This window comes from Chionomys nivalis, chromosome 6, assembly GCF_950005125.1.
Source record: "Chionomys nivalis chromosome 6, mChiNiv1.1, whole genome shotgun sequence".
Classification (NCBI taxonomy): domain Eukaryota; kingdom Metazoa; phylum Chordata; class Mammalia; order Rodentia; family Cricetidae; genus Chionomys; species Chionomys nivalis.
The window spans coordinates 37,747,599-37,770,102 of NC_080091.1; the positions used below are offsets into that span (position 1 = coordinate 37,747,599).

General features: G+C 40.2%; 2 protein-coding genes across 3 annotated transcripts in view; one reads left to right on the forward strand and one right to left on the reverse strand.

Moving 5' to 3' along the window:
• Morc2 (MORC family CW-type zinc finger 2) overlaps window positions 1–8,589 on the reverse strand; it is a 46,454-nt gene extending 37,865 nt beyond the window's left edge. Inside the window, exons 1-2 of one of the 2 annotated variants that reach the window (XM_057772221.1) lie at window positions 7,232–8,589; window positions 6,935–7,136 (exon numbers count right to left, since the gene is read on the reverse strand). In XM_057772221.1, the coding sequence (XP_057628204.1) occupies window positions 6,935–7,002 (68 nt within the window). In that variant the 5' untranslated portion in view covers window positions 7,003–7,136; window positions 7,232–8,589. Of the gene's footprint in view, window positions 1–6,934 lie in introns of both variants that reach the window. The other variant, XM_057772220.1, reaches the window with a different exon arrangement.
• Tug1 (taurine up-regulated 1) lies at window positions 8,445–17,502 on the forward strand (the record flags this gene model as incomplete). Its single annotated transcript, XM_057772860.1, has 3 exons — window positions 8,445–10,828; window positions 11,762–12,522; window positions 14,109–17,502. A coding segment is annotated over one exon (441 nt), but the record flags the coding sequence as incomplete, so codon positions are not given.
• Between the last annotated feature and the right edge of the window lie 5,002 nt (window positions 17,503–22,504).

The following is a 22,504-nucleotide window of genomic DNA, read 5'->3' on the forward strand; positions in this document are numbered from 1 at the left end:
ACTGTCAGTGCTCTTAACCTCTGAGCCATCTCTCCAGTCCCTTGAAATTATTGCTTTAAATTTGCCAAACTATCAATCAGTTGGATAAAAAATGCCCCATGTACTCCACTCCATTTTTGTATAGGGCAGTGGTTCTCAACCTGTAGCTCACAGCTCCTCCTTTGGTAATACTCTACTTCCAAAAATATTTATATTACAATTCATATCAGTATCAAAATTACAATTATTAAAGTAGCAACAAAAATAATTTTATCACCACAACATGAGGAACTGTATTAACGAGTCACAGCATTAGGAAGGTTGAAAACCACTGGTATAGGGAGAGGGCTGGTGATACAGGTCTGTGGCACAATATCTGTCTAGCATGCATAGGTGTTAGATTTAATCCTCATGGGAAGAGAGGGAGAGGGAGAGAGGGAGAGAGGGAGAAAGAGAAACAGGCAAACAAGCAGGCAGATACACAGAGAGGCAGGTTGGAAAATTAAGATGAATTGTTATAATGTTAATTAAAAGCCAATCTGAGCGGTGGTGGTACATCCATTTAATCCTAGCACTTGGGATGCAGGGGTAGGCAGATCTGTGAGTTCGAGGACAGCCTGGTCTATAGAGTGAGTTCCAGGACAGTCAGAGCTGTTATACAGAGAAACCTTGTCTTGAAAAGCAAACAAACAAAAAAGTCAATCTAGAGACAGAAGATATAACTCAGCATTTGAGCACTTGCATACCATGTGCAAGGCCTAGGTTAGATCCCTAGTACATAAGACAAAAAAGTCAATCTACAGTTAGGCATGATGGCACACAACTGTAATTCCATAAAGCTGAGGGACAATAACAAGTTTTAGGTAAGCCTAGGCTATATAGCTAGATTATCTTTAGAACAGAATTCTTGTAGGGACTCTGCTTTGAGTAGTGGCTGTGTTACAGCCACTAATGATTCTCTGAGATGCAATCACTGCAGTTGAAAACTACCCAATACCATGATGACTTGAAACACAGTCAGCACTGGAAAGTTCTGACAGTCTCTATGAGACTGAATTTTTTTTTAAAGAAGGTAATCTAATATTTATTCTCAAGCTTTCAGTCATCTTCCGGTCTGATGTAAGCCATAAAATTACATCAAATTAGTTTTATATACAATCCAGACTGGTGTGCAGAAATATAAACTAGAAACTCTATTTTTAATCATTTTCATTTATTTAAACAAGAACATGTTTTTATTGTTTTTGTTTTCTTTTGGTTTTTCGAGACAGGGTTTCTCTGTGTATATCTGGTTGGCCTTGAACTAAGAGATCCGCCTGCCTTTGTACCCCAAGTGATAGTATTAAAGACATGCACCTCCCTTATGAACATATTTTTAACGTAAGTCAGTGAATCTCAAAAAAAAAAAAAAAAAAAAAACCCTGATGTATGGTAATAAAAGCATACTAGACTAAGAATAAGAGTATAATTTGCATCGGAATGTTGAATATAAAACACTGATAAAACAGAGCTCAAATTCTTCTGGCTTAAAATAAAATGATGTTTCTAGGCTGGGCATGTAACTCAGTTGGTAAGGTGCTTGAATAACATGTACAACATAAAACTAGGTTTACAGTATAAGCCTAAAGTCCTAGAACTCAGAGGTGAAGGCAAGATTATCAGTTCAAGGTGATTCTTGGCTACTTACCAAGTTTAAGGTTTGCCCTGGCTACAAGAAACCTTATTTAGAAAGAAAGAAAGAAAGAAAGAAAGAAAGAAAGAAAGAAAGAAAGAAAGAAAGAAAGAAAGAAAGAAAGAAAGAAAGAAAGAAAGAAAGGAAAAGGTTTCTGGCTTCTGGTTATAAAACTGTAAATAAGAATTATGGGGACAATAATAACACCCTTTGCCACAAGAACAAAAAAAAACTGTAAAAAAGCACTGTGTACTTCCAACTGTTTCATATAAAAAATGAGACATTGAGAATCTATTAAGAGGCTATAAAAAAGGCAAGCACACAGCACTTCTAGCTAAAATCTCACTGTACTCTATGTAAAGTTTAGGAATGTGCTTTGTACATATAAGATCTAAGAAAAAAACATCTCAAATCTCGTTGCTAGCAGTATCATCAGTATTTTAGACACACATATTTCAGATAACCTAATAGATACTAAATGTAGCTAGAGTATTTTGTATGGTAGCAAACATCATTAAAGGGCTTTCTGTTAAGGTCAGAAAAAAATATAATCTCATGAGATAGATGGAGCTTAAAGATGTTGACATCATTGTTCTAAGTAATCCTTAAAAATCATAAAACACACACACAATCCATGAAGTTCCTTTTTTGCCAAATATTTCAAAAGGTACACTTGCTGCTGGTCAGCATGTGAGATATAATTAAATATTTTTAAAGACATTTCTCAAGTCAGGCAAGGTGATGTACACCTTTAATCCCAGCACTCAGGTAGAGGCAGGTGGATCGGTTCTCTGTGAGTTGAATCCAGCCTGGTCTATCTGGTCTATATAGTGAGTTCTAGGGCAGCGGCAGCCAGGGCTACATAGAGAGACCCTGTTTCAAATTTAAAAAAGAAAACAAAGGGGGGGGGGCTGGAGAGATAGCTCAGTATTCAAGTGCACTCACTGACTTCTCTTCCAGAGGACCTGAGTTCAATTCCCAGCAACCACATGGTGGCTCACAACCATCCATGATATCTGGTGCCCTCTTCTGGAATGCAGGCAGACCACTGTACACATAATAAATAAATCTTTAAAAAAAAAAAAAACTTCACAGACCTAAATATCATTTGTACCTTATCTGAAATCAACTAATCGAGAAAACACAAAGGTTTTTAAAACTCTGATGCTTCCAATTGATTTAACCATATGTGATCCAAAATAGTTTTGCAGTTCAGCATTTCCAGAATAAAATCAAACATAAATTTGCTTGTTATGTAAAGAAAATGGTTTCTCTATGTAGACAACCTGAATTTAAAAGAAAAAAATTGTACAAGCTCATAACAATGAGAGCTTTTGCTGAATTTCTGAATACGTTGACAATAGTTAATTGCCATAATTAGTACAGAAAAAAACTAGCGGCACATGCCTTTCATCCTAGTACTGGGCAGATAGAGGCAAGCAGGGATCTCTGTGAGTTCAAGCTGAGAAATTGTGGAGTTATTTTACATTCAAATAGTGTGTGTGCACATACATGCATGCATACAAATATGACTGCCTTACATTTCAGCAGTCTTGTAAATCATATGAAACATAAGTCTCTAACTTCATAGGCCCCTGTACATTCACTTCTCATATAGAGAAAACCACTCAGAAATACCATATGCCAAAGGTAAGTCACAGAATGTTCCAAGAGTAATAGAAAAAAAAAGTCACCTTATACTTAAGCATTCTGATTACCTGACTACATAAAAGTATATCAAATGACTTAAGATACAAATCTTAAATTAAAAACATATTCCTCTTATGCTAAAGGAACCACTACTATAACAAGAATAGCAGCCATGAAACCAACTACCAAAGAGCTTAAAACTCCTTTGCTGTGGAAACCCTAGCCTGCATAATCCCATAAAAAGCAGCGTATACTATTAGAAGAAACCAGATTTCTTTTTCAGACTATCAGCTATAATCAAGAATAACCATCAATAGTAAGTATCATAGGATCTAATTTTTAAAAAAATTAAGACCTGTTCACTCTTTCCAACATATACTTCTGAATGTATCTGCCTAGGGACTGAAGATGGCTGGCTTAGTGGCTTAGAGCACATGTTGCTCTTACAGAGGACTCAGGTTCAATTCCCAGTTCCCACATGGTGCCGGCTCACAACCACCCCCTAACTCCAGTTCCAGGGAATCTGATGCCTTCTTCTGAACTCGGAACGTATCAGGCATGCACATGGTATATATACATATAAACAGGTAAAACACTCATACACAAAAAATAATCTTTAAAAATTGTCTAATGTCTAACATCAATGAGCAGGCTACAATTAGGTTTTAGTCTAGATAAAACAGTATAAAGAATAAACACCACTTGACTGTTATTTGGCATAATCCTCAAATACTATATTATCTCCATCTTACAAATGAAAAAAACAAAACAAAACTGAGGCTCAAAAAAGCTGCAAGAAAAGAAGCATTCAAATATAGAGTTTGAGAGTTTCTAAGTACAGGCTTTCCACCAAACCACAGAAATTTCTACTCCTCTAGTCCAGGCTCTGCTTGCAAGCCTAATACAAAGTAAGTAAGTAAGTAAATAAATAAATAAAATGTTTTTATTTCACAATTCAAAAATATAGTTAACATTGTTGGTGTAATATCTGAAATTGTCTGGCATTTTTAAGATTTTTAACAGAATAAAGCAGGTACCATATGATCTTTCCTTCTCTGAAGTTGATTTATTGAACCACTCAACATTCTACTAACACACGTAAAATTTTTTTAAATTTTAGTTTTAATAATGAACTTCCAATCAAATCATAATGACCAAAAGGAACAACAATAACAACAAAAAAAAAAACCTCTTAAAATTAGTTACTAACAGAAAACTTAAGTTGAGGGCCCAGAGTGGTGGCCCTTAGCACTCTAGAGGCTGAAGCATGAGGATCAAGCCTAGCCTGGGCTACACAGTACAAGCCTAAGTGAAAGAAAAACAAATTCTCATTGTGTGTGGTGTACAGTTAATATTTTCTTAAGGTAAGACTAGACACATTCAAAGCAGATTCATTTCAAAGACCAAATCTGTGATCCAGATAAGAAATTCCAGAGTTTCCAAATGATATGCTAGCACAAGTTCCAATTCAACTCATTCAAGTAACTCAGTTTAGTTCTTTGCTTTGGCAGTGTCCACATACTGTTAATAATCCATAATACTCAGAAGCTTAATAAAAATAAACCAAAATGAAAGACTTATAGATCAGGAAGCTAAGTCCTCTGCCTTATAGACAAGAAAACAAAACCTTCAAGGTAACATCAGCCAGCACTGCATAATGGTTAAAAATACTAAGCACTGTAGCCAAATCTGGGTTAATTTGCCTCTGCAACAACTTAATCTCTTAGAGCCTCAGTTTTCTCAAATACAAAACAAGAATAAGGGTCAACCTGTAAGTTTAAGCTTATACTACTGTTATTGCATAAGTCGATAGTGATGCTGGAACAAGACAGATTTTGAAGGTCAATTTTCAAAGGTCTTCCAAGTTTCTTAAAATCTGTAATTCCAAATTTGCCCTGACAGTCCAAAATTGAAATCTGATGCTTGCTGACATTTATAGCACACAATCAGCCATGAACTTTTGAATGGTGCCCTTATCTGCTTGTTCTTAATATGTAGTTTAAATATAAAGAACCCTGATGCCAGGCGGTGGTGGTGTACGCCTTTAATCCTAGCTCCAGGGAGGCAGGTGGATCTCTGTAAATTCAAGGCCACCATTCTCCACAAAAGATAGGAGACAGTCAGGACTGTTACACAGAGAAACCAAAAAAAAAAAAAAAAACCACAAAACAAACAAACAAACAAACAAAAAACACTGAAAGAGTAGCCAAAGGATGTGCTAGTATCTTTGATTAGTGACCTAGGTTCCAGATTCACAATGTGTCCAAGGTAATCTCTATGTAGTACCATCTCTAAACCAATCCACTTCAGTTACAATGATGCGAAATAAAACCTCTCAGCATTAGACAAGCCACTGCTTAAAAAAAAAAAAAAAAAACCACCAACAACAAAAACCCCATTACTTCCTTTTCAGAAGTCTTTGGTTGGTTGGTTGGGTTTTTTGGGGGAGGGCAGTTGGTACTGTTTTGTTTTCTGTTTTGGTTGAGACAATTTTCTCTGTGTAGTCCTTGCTGTCCTGGAATTCACAGAGATCTGCCTGCCTCTGCCTCCTGAGTACTATACTGGGATTAAAGGCATGCACCCATCACTGACTGGCTCAGAAAAGATTTTTTAAAGTATTATAAAATCACAATAGGCTAAAAATCACTGCACTATTATGGGATAACTGAAGTCTATGCTTGATAATCTGCAGGATCTTCACTAACTGGACCATTTATTTATTTAGGTCTTAACTCCTCATGCCAGTGCTTTAATAGAATACTTACCTTGTGCTCAAAAGTCACAGGTGAATGTTTTTGACTAGTTTTTGGCACTACAAGGTAACTTAATGGTTTTAAGAACTGACCCTAGCTTGATGTGGTAGAGCACTCCTTTCATCTAGCACTCGTAGGGGCAGAGGCAAGCAGATCTCCAGGAGTTCCAGGCCAACCTGGTCTATATAGTGAGTTTCAGAACAGTCATAGATATGTAGAGAGACCCTGACTTCAAAATAAATTAATATACCAACCCTAAAATACTCCACATTGAATTATAATGATGTAATCTCTTCACTTACTCAAGAACCATGAAAACAGCATGCTTCTGTGCTTTCATGCATTTAGGGGCAAGACTATCTAAACCAAGGGCTTTAAAAAATTCTCCACTCTGCTTAGCATATACAAATGACATTGGATATACTGCCAATTTGCCAATAAATAAAGGCAATTGTTTGCTGAAAAAAATAACAGCTTTCTTCTTCCAAGTTGGTCATTTACATGTCACCATCATCACCTTGTTGTTGTCAGAAACACTTGTTATAAACCCAATCGTCTAGGCTGTCACTAAAGATGTACAACAGTTGTCACCAGATGGTCCAAATGTTGGCGATCCCTTGTTGGATTCCTATCAGATGAGACAACTGAACATACTGACTCCATATAAAGTTTGCATTTAGAAAACTGTGATCCAGTAAGTGAAAATCATTTTCTTCTAGATTAGCAACCAATATTTCACTGATCTCGGTTCTTCAATATGGCTCAAGACATCCAATGACACATGCCAAAGGATAAAAAAGCAAAATTTTCTGGAGAAAGGATTTCCATATTAACACCAAGGAGTTACTGGTTACCTCAGTGCCACCTACAGGATACTTACGAATTTGTGTGCAGATATTCAAAGGTTAGTTGAGCTCGGTTGAGACTGCTGTAATTGGTGAAGGCCATGACTGCAGTGAGTCTCTAGTCTTTGCCCGTTAACAGTGGAGAACATAGAACGGAACAGGCTTTCCCAGGGGTTGGTCCAGTCAAGGGTAAATCTGTGCTTCTTAGTGACTCATAAAACAAAGTTTCCCGACTATCTAAAATATTGTCAGATATTTGAAATTGCAAGTGATGTACGTATTTCAGTGACTATGATGTAATATTTTTGGAAAGAACTACATCCTAAACCTACAGTCCTTAAGAGCAGCAAGAGTCGAGCGTCCTTCTTGCGATTCCCGAAGCCTCCGGAGTGAATGGTTCAGAATGGTCTTCCAAGCTGGCGGTTTATTGCGGCTTCATCTTCACGTTCTTCGAGTCCTTTTCTGTTCTCCTAAGTTTCCTGAAGAGAACCAAGAGATTGACCTACTTCTGTCATAAAGCTGACGGTTCACCTACGTCATTACCACGGGAGGCTTCGTCACCGCCGAAGACGCCAGACTCCTCACACAGGTGTTCCAGCGGGGGAGTGATGGATGCCCTTTCCCGCCTCAGCGCTTCCCAACGGGCAGGTCCTTGGTGCTGACCGACGGATTCCTGTACCCCCCCAGCCCCGTCCCCCGCACAGCAGGCTGGGAGGCCACAGTCACCACAGGTGGCGGGTGGAACCACTCAGCGTGGCCCCCAGAGACGCCTCCCAGCACACCCGCCCGGATCGCCTCAGACGCGCCCTTCCCCCACCCCCTTCAGAAGCCAGCCTCGGGCCCCTCCGGCCCGCCCAGGCCCGGGTCCTGCGGCCACCTCCGAGAAAGTCACTCGTTCCGGATCCAGGACAGAGAACGGGGAGGACAGCGGCGAGCACGCCCCCTCCCCCCGGCTCCGGTCGGGCGTTGCCTGCAGCTCGCAGATGCCTTTGTCCCTCCCCGCGGAATTGGAACTCAACCACCGCGGCGCGCTCTTGGAACCATGTGCTGCCGCTGCCTCCGCCGCCGCCCGCGCGCGCCACGCCACGCCGCGCCCGAACAGATGACGACAGGGCTGGCGTCACGAGACTCGGCGCTCAGGACTCGGCCGCCGCCGCCACCGCCGCCACGGCGACCTCGGGCACTGCTTTGTCTCCGTCAGCGCACGCAGCGCGAGCCGCCTCGCTCACTCCCGACGGCCCGGGCCTCCCAGGCCTCTCCGCCGCGCCTTCGGCCAATCACAACGCCGCGAGTCTTCCCGCCCCCGCCCCGAGACCCCCACCTGCGGATTGGCGAGCGACGCGGGCCCACGTGACCGGATCCGGCCCGCGCCGGCCCGCCCCCGTCACGTGAGGGCGCGCGCCTCTCTTCCTGCTTGCCTGACCCTCTCCGCCATTTAAAGAAACAGTACCGGGGGCGGGCCGAGCGACGCAGCCGGGACGGGAGCTGCAGCGCAGAGCGGAGGAGCCATCTTGTCTTGTCGCCGGGGAGTCAGGCCCCTAACTCGAAGAAGCCCTGGCGCGCCCTCCCCCCCTCCCCGGTCTGGTAGGGCGAAGGAGCGGGCGTGCGGTCGATCGAGCGATCGGTTGGCGGCTCTTCCTCCTGCTCTGGCATCCAGCTCTTGGGGCGCAGGCCCGGCCGCCGCGGCGCGCGCCCGGTGGCCGTTGGCGCTCGCGCCGCGTCTTTCTTCTCGTCCGCAGAACTCGGGCGGCGGCCTATGCGTTTGCGATTCGACGAGGAGTCGTCCGGGTGGTCGGCGGCGGCGGGCAGCTGCTCCGCCCCGCTCCCGGGGAGGCGGCGGGGGAGGCTGGGGTGGCCGGGGCCGGCCTGGAGGCCTGGCGCCACCCTTCCGGGCCTGCTAGGACGCAGCTGGAGGGACAGGAGGGAGCGGGAGGATGGTTGGTGGTGGGCTTTCTCCTCTGCCTTTTCCTACTTATGCCACCTTAGCGGGGGGGCGGGAGCTCTGGCGGCAGCTCCGGGGTGGGGATTCGAGCCCCGGAGTCGGAAGATCTGGGTTTGCTTCCGGGCCTAGCCACCCGCTGGCCGAGTGACCTTAGGCAAGTCACTCTGTAATTTGTCTGCGCCTCCGTTTTCTCCTCTGCCTATCAGTGTGTGTATGGGATTGAAAGCGCTTTTACAAAAGCGTCCGTTTACATAAAGGATGATTATCGTTTTTATTTTTTGAGTTGCGAGAAGACTTAGCAATTGCTCATTCCCAGGAGTTAAATCCGGGAACCTTTGATTGGAGTTGGAGATCGGCAGGCTCCTTGAATTTGTGTGCAGAAACGTGTGGGAAAGTGCATTCTTGGGGAATGGGCGGATCCATCAATAGCAAGTTTTCAAAGGGGGCTGTGACCCAGAAGAGAACAATTTTATGCCACCGGGAGGAAACTGAGGCCGACATGTCATTTGGGACCCTTCACAACCAATTTGAAGCCCCCATTTGAGTCCCTGGTATATGTGAGCTGCTTCTTAATGCATAATGGCTATTTCGGGTAACATCAATTCACTGCTTGGCTTCTATTCTAAGCCCTTTCCTCTCACCGTAGGGTGCCTGAAGGGTGGCAGATACACGTGGTACAGTGGCACCCAATATAAAGCAGCTACAATTAGGAGTGAATGTGTTCTGTAGTATCAAGAAATGTAATCTTTGGCCCAGCAATTGTTTTTCTGCTGCTTGTACTGGTGCCTGACTACTTTTCTTTCATTGACCATTTTCTACGACCATGATTGACATCCGCCGTTTGCTCCTATTTTGTATCACTGGTTTGTGTGGTTGATAGTGAACAGGCTTATTTTTAAATGGTGCTGCCAAACCCAGCTAATGGTGCAGGTGGATATTTAGCAAGCGGGCTCCCTGAAGCAGACTGAACCAGGCATTGGATTCCTGAGACTGTTTGGTATTATTTTTGGTTTGGCTTGTTTGGTTTGGTTCTTATTATTAATTGAAGGTTAACAGTCTCTGAAAAGTTGTTGGACTCTGGTTGAACCACAAAATCAGTATATTTGGAAGTAATTTGAAGCTTACCTTTTTCCTGGCCAGCGTTGTATTCTAATTGCTTGCAAGTGTGAGACTGAAATGGCCAAAATGCCGGTTTTTTTTTGTTTATTTCTGTTAATTGTCAGCTGCTTTCCTCAAATTGCAGGCCATTATCCAGCAAACACTATAAAAATGTTTGAACAGTTGCATTTCAAACATTTTCGTTTTGTGGAGTGGTGCTTATCAAGTGGTACAGCTCTCGAAGCAAGTGAACACAACATATTTAAGTGTATTTTGTATGATTAGAGGTTACCAATTCCGATATTTTATTCAAATGTATATAAAAAATTAAGTTGACTATTCCCTTTACCAAAGGGCCAGAGACAAATGATTTCCCTTCAAGAGAAATGACTGTTTTGGAGAAAAATGTGTTGGTCTTAGTTCTTTTGTAATTAAATCTGGATGTACCTCAAAAGACTCCTTAAGACTGTGATGTTAAAAGGCTTTCCTCTGGAGAAAGGAGGAGAAAGGAGAAAAAGAAAAATCAACTGGAATTTAAAAGCTTGAAATTCCGTGACAAAGCACAGATGTCCAGGATTGGAGGTTCATGAAGTGTTTGCAGTAATTGGAGCAGATACACTTTTCCGTGTAACTGCCACTGTGGACTCCAGGTTTCCAGATTTTCAATCGCTGGACCTGTGACCCAGAAGAGCTTGTCAAGATGTGGCAAGAACTCTGGAGGTAGATATCTTGTACTTTTCAACTTTGGAACTGTTGATTTTGCTGTGTGTAAAGAGGCAACAAGTCAACAAGCACTGCCACCAGCGCTGTTACTGGGAACTTGAAGACCTGGGTTTCTGTCCAGACACTCAGTGCAAACTGACAACACTCCATCCAAAGTGAACCTACGGTACTTGCCATTTTCCAAAATTCCCCTGCTTTCCATTTCTGCTCCATTTTTGTTGTTTACCTTGGGAATGCACTTCTGTGGTTTATCACCTGGCACCGCTCTGCTATCTCCTCCTGTACAACTAAAATGCTCTCGTCCCTGTGGCTCTCTTAACATCAGAAAGAAAATCTTTATAATGACTTTAATCTTTTATGTGCAAAATCTGATAAAAGTTACTTGGGTGCATTTATTATTTTTCCATATAGCCTTGGTTTTAGTCATCTTTGCCCAAACGTGCCACCACTTCTAATGAAGCCTATTTTAAAGCAGGGACCATAATTGCTACATTATATCTAACATTACTCTTGATAAAATGAATTCATTAGATATAAACCACACTCTTATTTCTTAAATCTAGATTTAAAAGAAAACTAGGGAACCATTAAACCCAAAAAGAAATTAAGAGCAGGTTGACCGACCAAGGCCTTAATACTGTCTTGGTTGGGATAGAACTTGTTAAAGTGAAGGTTAGGAGAGTTTTATAGGACAGGAGCATAAGACAGCATTTGAACAATACTGAGAAAGTAAGGGTAAAATTGGTGTGTTACCTAAAATCTCACTTTTTGTGCCAATTGTGAAACCACTTTTCCTCCCTTTCACCTAATGGCCAGCAACCTGAAAACAAATTACTGTCCCAGAGTAGGAGTTTTATATTTGTTGATCCCTGAGACAGTCAGAATATTACCTCTATTAGAGAACTCGAAGCATTTTTTACCCAACCTAACTTTTTTTTAACTGACCCTGCCTCTAGCAATTTATCACCATCTAAGCCAGGCTTGTGACTGCCCATCAGACAGTTGATGTACTGACAGCAACCCCCACCTCATTGTTACACTCCTGTGTTTATAATTCTGTGTGCCTGTTACCTTATCTGTTTTTCCCTGCCCTTTCTAGTCCTGTGCCTCCTGATTGCTGAGTCTTCACCTGGACCCTGTGATGACCTTCCTTCTGCTAGTCCATCAGCCTGCAGAACTGATACCTGGATTTCTGTCCATGGTGATTCCTACCACCTTACTACTGAAGAAGACACCATTCCAGTGGACCACTGTGACCCAAGAAGCAGTCAGCCATCATGATGTGATCTTTACCTCCACTCCTGTTCTTCTCTGCCCAGATTCAGCACAGCCCTTTATAGTGCAGTCGAGAGTCTTCAAGCCAAATAACTGAAGCTATTTTATCACAATAAAGGCCAAGTTTATTCCATAAATGTACAGTTCATTTCTGCAGTTAAAAGTCTTCAGAGACACATAGTAAACTTGGACCAGGGGATTTTGTGTTTTGTTTTGTTTGTGAATTGTCAACACTGTCTGAAAACGGCATCATCTCTGAAAACAGCATTGGAACATACTCCACAATCTCAAATGACTGAAGTTTAATGAACTGACTAGGATCCTGTCAAGGTCACTGGACTCTTGTTTTTTATTTTCCTCCTTCAAATCTATAGCTGTCTACTGAATGAGAAAGCAGACATTCTGACCCATTTGGATCAAAACTAAGGCACATCGAATTCCTCATAGTATCATCTTTGGGTTACTCAGGAACCAAAACTTTTCACACCAATATAAGAAATTCTACTAAGGAATACCTAACCATCTCACCAGGCTTCAACCAGATTCCGGAAAAGACTTCTGATACATCAAGATAGAACCTATATGGTAATCTCCTCTATTTGTATAGCACTTTACAGTTCAGAGCACTTTCATATAACATTTGTGTCAATTATCAACACAATCACACACCTTTTTGAACTGAGGGAACAGAAATTTAAGAATTTAAGCAATTATCCAAGGTGACACAGTAGTAGAAGGCAGTCCTTCTGACTCCCAGTCCAATATTACCCTTGGCATTATCTTAGCTTTCATATTATTCACAGTATTAAAATGGCTGGAGACTGAAAATGTTCAATCTTCTAGTCTATATGTTGCCCTTATTAGAGCACAATGTTTGAAGTTTAATCATGATAACTATATTTAGGCCAGAATCCCTTGATGATGTCACTAAGGTGTAGGAGCAAGCAGTCTCCATGGTGGCTGGTGATTTGGTTTAAAAAAAAAAAATTATTAGGAAACAAGGCTGTGCAGTATGAAACAAGTATTTTTACATTTTCTTATGGTCTTTCCAAGAATAGCCTCATTAACTACAGATCTGCACTTGTTCTTTGCTTTTAAATTTTATTAGTGTTCCTAGACAGAGAAAGCTTACCAGTGGACTGTCCCCAAATTAATAGGTAGAATGAGCCATTTGCTTTTATATATATGCATATAATTTTTGTTGTCCAGTGAGGTGGTTAAAAAAAAAATGTAATATGTGTCCCTACACAAACAGTTCAGTGTAGTATATTAGGGTCTCAAAGACATGCTATAAAGCTTCATTTAGCTGTTTAGCCCAGTGTGCCATACATCATTCAAATAGATTTCTGTGGTTTTTTGTTTGCTTTTGTTTTTTCCAGTATTCTTTTTTAACAGAATGGGAAACTGTTAGAAGTGTCTTGCCAGTGCTTAATTATCAGCAGATTGGCCTGGAGACCCCATAATAAATTCACTGTCTTTGAAACTGCCCTTTCTCATATTTTGTCCTTAACTGCTTGAATTATTGTTACATCTGAGGGTTACACATTTTGATACTACCTTTTTGTCAAGGTAGCCTCTGAAATTCGAGGGAGAATGGGGGGGAAATTGACTTTTGTGTCAATTGAGTTAGCAATAACTTCTTAATAGAGTCATGTTGTAACTTTTAAAGGAATCACTTCTCAAGTAAGGAGGGAAAAGAAAAAGAATTAGAGTTGTGGCCCAGTGAGATCTTACTGCTTAAGTGAAGTCATCCAACTTTGAATTTCTCAAAAGTACTATTTGCAAATTCCCAGCAATATTACAGCTTAAAACCAATAGTCTTGTTCCCTGGTAGTCATTTTTTAATACAATTATTTTTATCAGTTCTTTGGGAATTTCATGCAGTATATTTTGATCATATTTACCCCCTAACTTACCAAAAACTACTCCCTGCTCTCTTTCAGTTTTGTGCCCCCTTTCCCTCAGATACTCTTGGGCACCCACTAGAGCATGGTCAACCTTTTTAGTCATCTTAGTCACTAATCAAAATTTACAGTAGACGCTTTAATTCCATCAGTCAATAACATGGTCCACATCAGGGGGAGAATAAACAAATACTTTGTCTACTTTGTCTTAGCATTGAGCTTGCTTACCCGTATTCTGGTTCCCATGACCTATTTTTTGTGTTTCAGCATTTTGTGAACAACTTATCCTTATCACTGATTTTCCAAGGGCTTTGTGCTTAATGAAGTCCTTTGAAGGAAAGCTATGTGGAAGTCCAGAGTAAAGTGAAGCTGCTCTGGAATAGGGATCTGCATCCTGCCACAACTATTCCTTTACCATCATGGTGACAACTAAAGGGACTTCTTTATGGAAAATTCTTCAGAAGATACTGCTGGAAACCACTGCCCTAGACAACATGTTTGCCCTGAATGACATTCTGACCTTATGTGTATTTCCAATTCTATATAGTTCATATTCAGTTGATGCCAAACATGTTTGGAGATGGGTATGCCTTTGTCCAGAGAACGATCACACAGCGTTGTCAAGTGTAATTTTATTAATAGCATTCCATCCAAGGTGGACTTCCTGGAGTTGGATATAGCCAGAGAGCAATACATGTGTATCCTACACCGAAGAACCCCATTAACTTTCACAAACCTGTACCTAGTGGTACTGGAAGTATGTGGCTTGGAAGTCTTGGAACTTGGATATACGAATTGCCTGAAAGCTGGTATTGAAGCTGATGCCTCATTGAGGCCATCTTAGACCAAGTTGTTTATTTGACCTCTCCACATAAACTATGGTACTCCACGTACAAAGGATAATCATTAACTGAAGCAAAATCCAAATACAGTTTTTCCTAAAGGGACTTGTAACCTGATTATCATTCACTGTCTCAATTTCAACTCATGTGACTAGTAATTAAACTGCTCCATGGTTTTCTGTTATTTAATAACTGCTGTTTCCAGGGCTTAAAGAAAAATTAAATTCCTCCAACACTTGTTATTTCTGCCTTTTCAAAATTAAACTACTCACCTCTACATGGAACAAATGATCGTGAAGACATACTCTGAACATCCTTTATCATGTGTGACTTAAAACATAGCTGGACAGTTTTCCTCTACCATTGAAATATTCTTTAATGATTATTCTTCAGGCTTGGTACCATCGGCTGTATGTGATGGGCATAGTTGGACGCAGATTCTTTGACTCTAGGCCATGATAGCTTGCCAGACATTTCAAGTAGCATATTGTCGACCTTTTTGCTGGAAAATTAGACTAACTTTGAAAAAATAATCTATAAATGGCAGCTAAGGATTTTTTCAATATTCTTGAGTGTCCTGTTGGATATTTTAATGGAGTTCCATCTATCTCATACTATCACTTTACACTAGTTTAGAGTGACTGACTTTATTCCTTACTATGAAGTATTCTTAAGACATTAAGATTATTTTCTTTTTTGTAGAAAGGATAAAATCCCTGAATACTGAAATCATAGTAAACAAGACTTTGTGACCTGAGAAAATCTCATTCTTCAACTTTATAGTCAAAGGGCCAACTACCATCAGCTACTCTCGAGTACATTGGGTAAATGTTGGAACTGCTGCTTTTTATATTCTTGTTTCTTACCCTCTAACCATGGTTGTATGATTGTTGACACAAATCAGCAAATCAAACTCAGATCAGGTTATTCTAAACTGCTCACAGTCAACAAATCAAAATCGGGATGATTTCTGCTTTTATCTGCAACTATTATTTGTAAAGAAGAAATCACAGATTCACTTTTCTATTATCTCTACATTATTAGCTCTTTCTTTTTACTGTATTTGCAGGAAAAAAAAACTACACTGCCAGTCATTCCTTCTGATTCTGCCATACTCCGTTAAAATGAGCAATCAATCTAATCAATGATTGGGTAAATAGAAAAAACTAAAACTTAAGGCAAAAGCCTTATTCTAGGGCCTTGTCTACTGTCTTCATGCCTTGGAGCTCATCTAAATCTTACAACAGTGCCACCCAACCAACCAGTCTGAGGCCTTGACTTTAAGATTCTTGGCAATGGGCTGTATTACAGAAGGGGAAGACTTGATTACCAAAGAAAGTAGAGCCAACTACAACAAACCTGGCTCTACAATCCTGTTGCTCTCAGATGTAGCATAGACTCCTAAATAGAACCTCAAGTCTGCATTGAGGATAGAGCCTTCTAAGCTGACAGTTCTTGCACAGATGAGCAGGAAAATGAAAGCTGCTATACCCAACTGGCCCTTTAAGATACAAAAAAATTTTGTCTGGAGTAAACCCTTTGGATTACCTCTGGAGTACCCAGGACAAAAACTAATTTACAGAGCTTCATTATTAATCTGCCTGTTCTTCCAGATTATAGTTTAACTATTGGTATGACTGGCCCTGCTGAAGTTATTCTGTCTGTTTACCTGTCTTTAGCTCTTAACCTGTCTATTTTGACATGCTACTGCAATCAGACTAACTTGCCTTGAGAATACCATCAGTTGCAGGCTCCTGCCCAGTTCCATCAACGAATTTTGAATAGAAGGAACCTGTACCATATCCTACCAGAACTCAATATTCATGACAGGGAGGACCATGCTGCATACTCCTTGACCAACAACTTTAAGTAGAGAATAACCCTGCTTATTTTCAACACCTGAATCATCTGTTTGATCTAACAGAAGTATATCAGGTTGAAAAGCAAGAGTGCATTGCTTTTTTTTTTCTGTAATAACTAAGAAATGAATATGATTGACCAGGACTAAGAAATTATAAATTCACCTTGAGACAAAGCAACACCAGAACTTGACCACTGAACTTAATTTGCAGCTAACTCAAACAGCTTCAAACTGTCAAGTAGGAGAATGGTTTTCCTGCTTCACATCACCAATGATAAATCTGACTTGAATGGAAACTCTATGGTGAATCCTCGAGTATGAAGCTAATGGAAATTATCATTCATTTAAGTGATTTGTAGGCTTCCTATGGACAGGACAGACATCGCTCCTGGTGATTTTTAGAATTTGATTACTAAGGAAGAAATACCAACTACTATAAGCCAACTTTATGGGCAAAGATTAAGCTCTGTACTTGGCCTTATCCCTGGATGTTGTTTTTTATTTCCCATTCCATCTCACTTTAACAACTTCCTGATATTTTTTGGAACCATCTCTTCCAGTTTTCAGTCCATGTGGTTTAGACACTTGTTGAATCTTGTGCTGGACATGTTGTTCCAACCTCATCAATCAGCAAAGTCCTTCTTGACTCTAGTGATTGGTTCAGGAATGGATGCATGATTCAAGTTTGTCCAATGATAATCAGCTCTAGGTGGTTTACTCAGTTGTGGAGAAGTTCCCTTAACTTAGATGTTTAGCTTTGTGGGAGAAAAACTCAAACCAACAGGGCCTACTGTGTTCAATGAGCCAGGCAGAAAATGAAGCCAGTGCAGAGGGAAACAGCCAAAAGAGCGAAAGACTTGAGTTCTGATGACAACATTTATGCCCCCTGGATCCAACTGTGCCTGAAGCTAGTGGTATATCCCCTGGACTTTGCAGTTATGTGAACCAATAAATACCCTTTTTGTTGAAGTTACTCTGAGTTGGGTTTCTATTATTTGAAAGTGAGTCCTGACTAATAACAGCATTTATCAGCAATGAAGCTTGACTTGTCCAGGCTATTTGTTAAGCTCGAGGTCAAGGCCATAACGAAATTATTTTCTAAAAGAAAAGCAATAATACACTATAGAATCATAAAAATTACTGGGGGAAACTTCAAAGATTGGTTGAATATATGGTTCAACCATAAAAGAAAGTCTACATAGTTGTTTACATAAATAAGGTATATGTATTGTGAGTAGACATCGAAAAATGACCACAAGACCTTAAATGAAACAAGTTATAGAAATGTATTGTGTGCGCCAGACGGTGGTGGCGCACGCCTTTAATCCCAGCACTCGGGAGGCAGAGGCAGGCGGATCTCTGGGAGTTCGAGGCCAGCCTGGTCTACAAGAGCTAGTTCCGGGACGGGCACCAAAGCTACAGAGAAACCCTGTCTCGAAAAACCAAAAAAAAAAAAAAAAAAAAAAAAAAAGAAATGTATTGTGTGAACTCATTTTGAAGTGTATGCTTACCTTTGTAAATGCATAGAAAAGTCTATCACTGGCTTTCTTTGAGTAGTGTAGATTACACAAGATTCAACTTTGACTATTTTACACTACCACATTAAAATTTATTTAAAAATCTGAATTTTAAAAGTAAATGCCTCCTTTTTGGCAAGTTACTTAACCCTGAGCCTCTTTGTCAAATGATTTAAAATAGCCCTTGTGTATCAAATCTAGCAATATAGTCTTCATTACATAAGCTGGCAGGCTGTTAAACGTTTGGAAGCTTAGAGTTTGGTAAGTGTTCCTTAGTTTTGAAAGTATCCTTTAAAACAGCTTGAGTCATCAAAATTGCAATATCTTGATAGTTTCATTTTACATGAAAGATTATTCCAGATTTAAAAGTGATGGCTTAACTACTAAATCCTGGTTGCATTGCTCACATCAGGCAAAGAGAAGGCAACGAATCACTTCTTAAACTCCCATGTCACTGCAGTAAGGGTCATTAAGGCCTAACATGTACCCTGGATTTGGAGCTTAGACAAGCTCCCACGAGTGTCTTGAAGCACCCCTGAGTTCTGACACTGAGTTCTGCCATTGCTCTGGCCTGCTCCAAATCTCTTCCTTCACTGACGACTCCACTCTTCCTTGAAAAAGAACTCCTTCTCTTTCTGTTATTTTAGCGGGACAGTACATGACCATATACTGACCTCATACTCCTGGCCAAAGTCTGAGCAGTCCAAGGGTATCCTATCACAATTGGTCTCCCGTCAGGACTTTCTATTTTAAAGAGAAACATCAGAGGCAAAGTGGCAGGAATTGAATCATTCTAATGAAAATGTTCCAAAGAAACAATATAGATAATGATACAAAATCCCCTAAAGAACCCTCATACCTGTTTTCAAGGCCTATTACTCAAATTTTCTTTTAATTGTAGACAATCGTACATCTTTACAAGTTTACTTTTTGTAAGAAAAAAATGAAATTCTCAGATTGACAAGATGATTCAGCAGATAAATGTCCTTGCTGCCAAGCCTGACAACCTATTTTGGGTCCCCAGTACATATTAGGAGAGACCCAACTCCAGCAAATTGTCCTCTGACCCTCATCCGCATTTGTGCTGATACATATATACAAATAAATGTAATATATGACTTTCTATTGCTGGTAACCAAATGATATGAAGGAACCAGAGAATAAAATATTAAACTTCTGACCCTCATGAAAATGATTATTCCCCTGAAACTGAATTAAAGGTAGTGGTAACCCACCTAGAAGTCCTGAAAGGAAAGCTTTGTTTGTCCTTTCCTGGGAGGGAGACAAAAACAGTATCCTCCCTTGATGTTTGAAATCATGTATAATAAGAGCAAATGTCCGGGATCCAAGACCAAAACCATTAGGCAGAAATGCTTGTTCATTGGGTGACTTAAATTTAAAAGAACAGCTTCAGTCCAGAGACTTACCTTTAGGCAACAAATAAAACCCTCATCCTCAGTGCTTGAGTCCAAACTAGCACTTGATGATGAGTTTCTGAATTGCTAAGAATGAGAAAAAATTAAGAGTGTTATTAAAATCTCCTAAAAGCAGCATGATTAACCAAAAGGGAAACCAATAGATTTTCATAAATCCAAGACCCTAGAAGCCATAAAGAGGATGATAAATGTATTTCTCTATATAAAACAAACCTATAAAAGATATGTTAGGGGGCTGGAGAGATGGCTCAGTGGTTAAGAGCACTGACTGCTCTTCTAGAGGTCCTGAGTTCAATTCCCAGCAACCACATGGTGGCTTATAGCCATCTATAATGAGACCTGGTGCCCCCTTCTGGCTTGTGGGCACACATGGAAGGAATGCTGCACACATAATAAATAAATAAATAAATAAATAAATAAATAAATAAATAAATAAATAAATATTTAAAAAAAAAAAAGAATAAAGATATGTTAGACTAAGGAAGTATCTCCAACATAACAGACTCAGGATTACTATCCCTGATATGCTAACATGTGTGTCATAACCACAGGCATATATCCTGACAAATGCATTGTTAGGCAGTTTTGTTATGTAAATGTCAGAGTATACTTAACACTAACTAAAATGCCCAATGCCACTCGTCTGAATCTGTCAAGGACCACTGTGGTATAGGTGGTTCACTGTTGATCAAGATGTGGCGAATGCACACAATTGTTCGTCATTTAGTGCTGTTTTACGCTGGGTATTGTTTTGGGCCTTCTCAGTCTGCCTTAAGAGAGAGGAAATGCTCCTGCAAAAGAAACCACCTTTAAAGGACTCTTGCCCATGTCACACAGTGGGTAATAAAGCTGTGACTTCCACAATGGGCCTAATTCAGTCTGCTTGAGACAGTGTGGTGTTCTGCATCTCTGTAAGCATGAAAGTATCCAAAGCAGTCAGCGAAACAAGTCAGCCACAAAAGGTACCATTCACATCGGTCAGATGGCAAAATTTTCAAACAGCAACCTTCTATGGTGCTAACAAAAGTTAGGACACATGATGATTTTTTAACATTCGTGGTGGGACTGTAAATTGTACCAATCTTTTTAAAAGGTAATTTGACAAAAATGAAAGTTTGAAATGCATGTTTTTTAGCCAGCAGCCCTTTGAAAACTTACTCAAAAACCTATAAATAATATGGCATAAAGATATTGGGATAAGAAGTTTACTTACACTGGGCAATGGTGGTGCACACCTTTAATCCCAGTACTTGGGAGACAGGCAGGAGGACCTCTTTGAGTTTGAGGTCAGCCTGTTCTAAAGACTGACTTCCAGGACAATTAGGACTACACATAGAATCCCTGTCTCAAAAAAAAAAAAAAACTAGAAAAAAGTTAAACATGGAAGACAGATCAAGATTATTCCACTGGTGTATTCATAATGGATTTTTAAGCAAAATACATACACAGAAAGTTATAACGGCTACTTTTTTTTTTTTTTTTTTTTTTTTTTTTTTTTTTTTTTTTTTTTTGGTTTTTCGAGACAGGGTTTCTCTGTGGTTTTGGAGCCTGTCCTGGAACTAGCTCTTGTAGACCAGGCTGGTCTCGAACTCACAGAGATCCACCTGCCTCTGCCTCCCGAGTGCTGGGATTAAAGGCGTGCGCCACCACCGCCCAGCTAATGGCTACTTTTATGAACACAAAAATACAGTGTCTAGATGAAATAAAAGACTAAAGAGATGTCTTAGGGGTTAAGAACGCTTGTAGAGGGCCCAGGTTCAGTTCCCAACACCCACATGGCAGCTCACAACTATTTAAAATATCAATTATCTACAGTGGTAGCAAAAATTAGAATCAATGAGAACTCTCTTTACCTTGTTGATGAGAATGTGCATTGTTCCAGTCTTTCTAGAAGGTGATTTGACATCAATTAAAATTAGAAAACACTTGAATGAAACAATTACTGAAAATTGAGTTTGGTGAAACTTTATTTAATACACTTGTTACAATGACTTTGTAGTTATGCAAAGCAGATGCCTTTTATTTCCAAGAAAATACTGGTTCTAAATTAAATAATTTGAATATAACTTTTAAAATTGTTACATTGAACATGGTCTAATTCAAATGAGAATGTAATGAACAAATGGGTAGCTCAGCAGTGGAGGCAGAGACAGGAAGATTGCTGTGTATTTGAAGCCAGCCTGGTACATGACTAGTTCCTGAAATCTTTTAAAGAAAAAAAAGCAACAAACTGGAGATAATGGTAGAGCACCTGTCTCATATATTAAAGCCTTGGATTGGATCCGCAGCTCTTAAAGAAGGAACGGGATAAGGATGACGTCTTTCACAGCTGCCTTTTGAAGATGCTTGCCTTCCAGATAACAGATGCTCAACGTTTGGATAAGCCCTTCGCTATAGCAAAGAAAAGGCTGGCGGTTGGAGTGCCACATTCTGGCAGAAGACTGGTTCTCAACCTGGCGGTCATGTCCCCTAGAGAGATAGCATATCAGATATCCTGCATGTCAGATATTTCATCTCAAATAGTTCATAACAGGAGCAAAATTACAGTTATGAAGTAGCAATAAAATAATTTCATGGTTGGGGGGTCACCATAACATGAGGAACTGTATTAAAGGGTCACATAATTGGGAAGATTGAGAGCCACTGCATCTGTTCTTCAAATAAGCACATTTACTACCCTGTTTGGCAAGTAAAACCCCACCAAATTCAGGTTCTCCAAAGAAGCAAATCCAATGGGATGTATGTATGTATGTATAAGATACTGGTATAGATATATGATGGGGGCTTATTAGGGAAATTGACTGTATTATGGAGGCTCAAGAATCTTACAATAGGCCGGGCGGTGGTGGCGCACGCCTTTAATCCCAGCACTTGGGAGGCAGAGGCAGGTGGATCTCTGTGAGTTCGAGACCAGCCTGGTCTACAGAGCTAGTTCCAGGACAGGCTCCAAAACCACAGAGAAACCCTGTCTCGAAAAACCAAAAAAAAAAAAAAAAAAAAAAAAAAA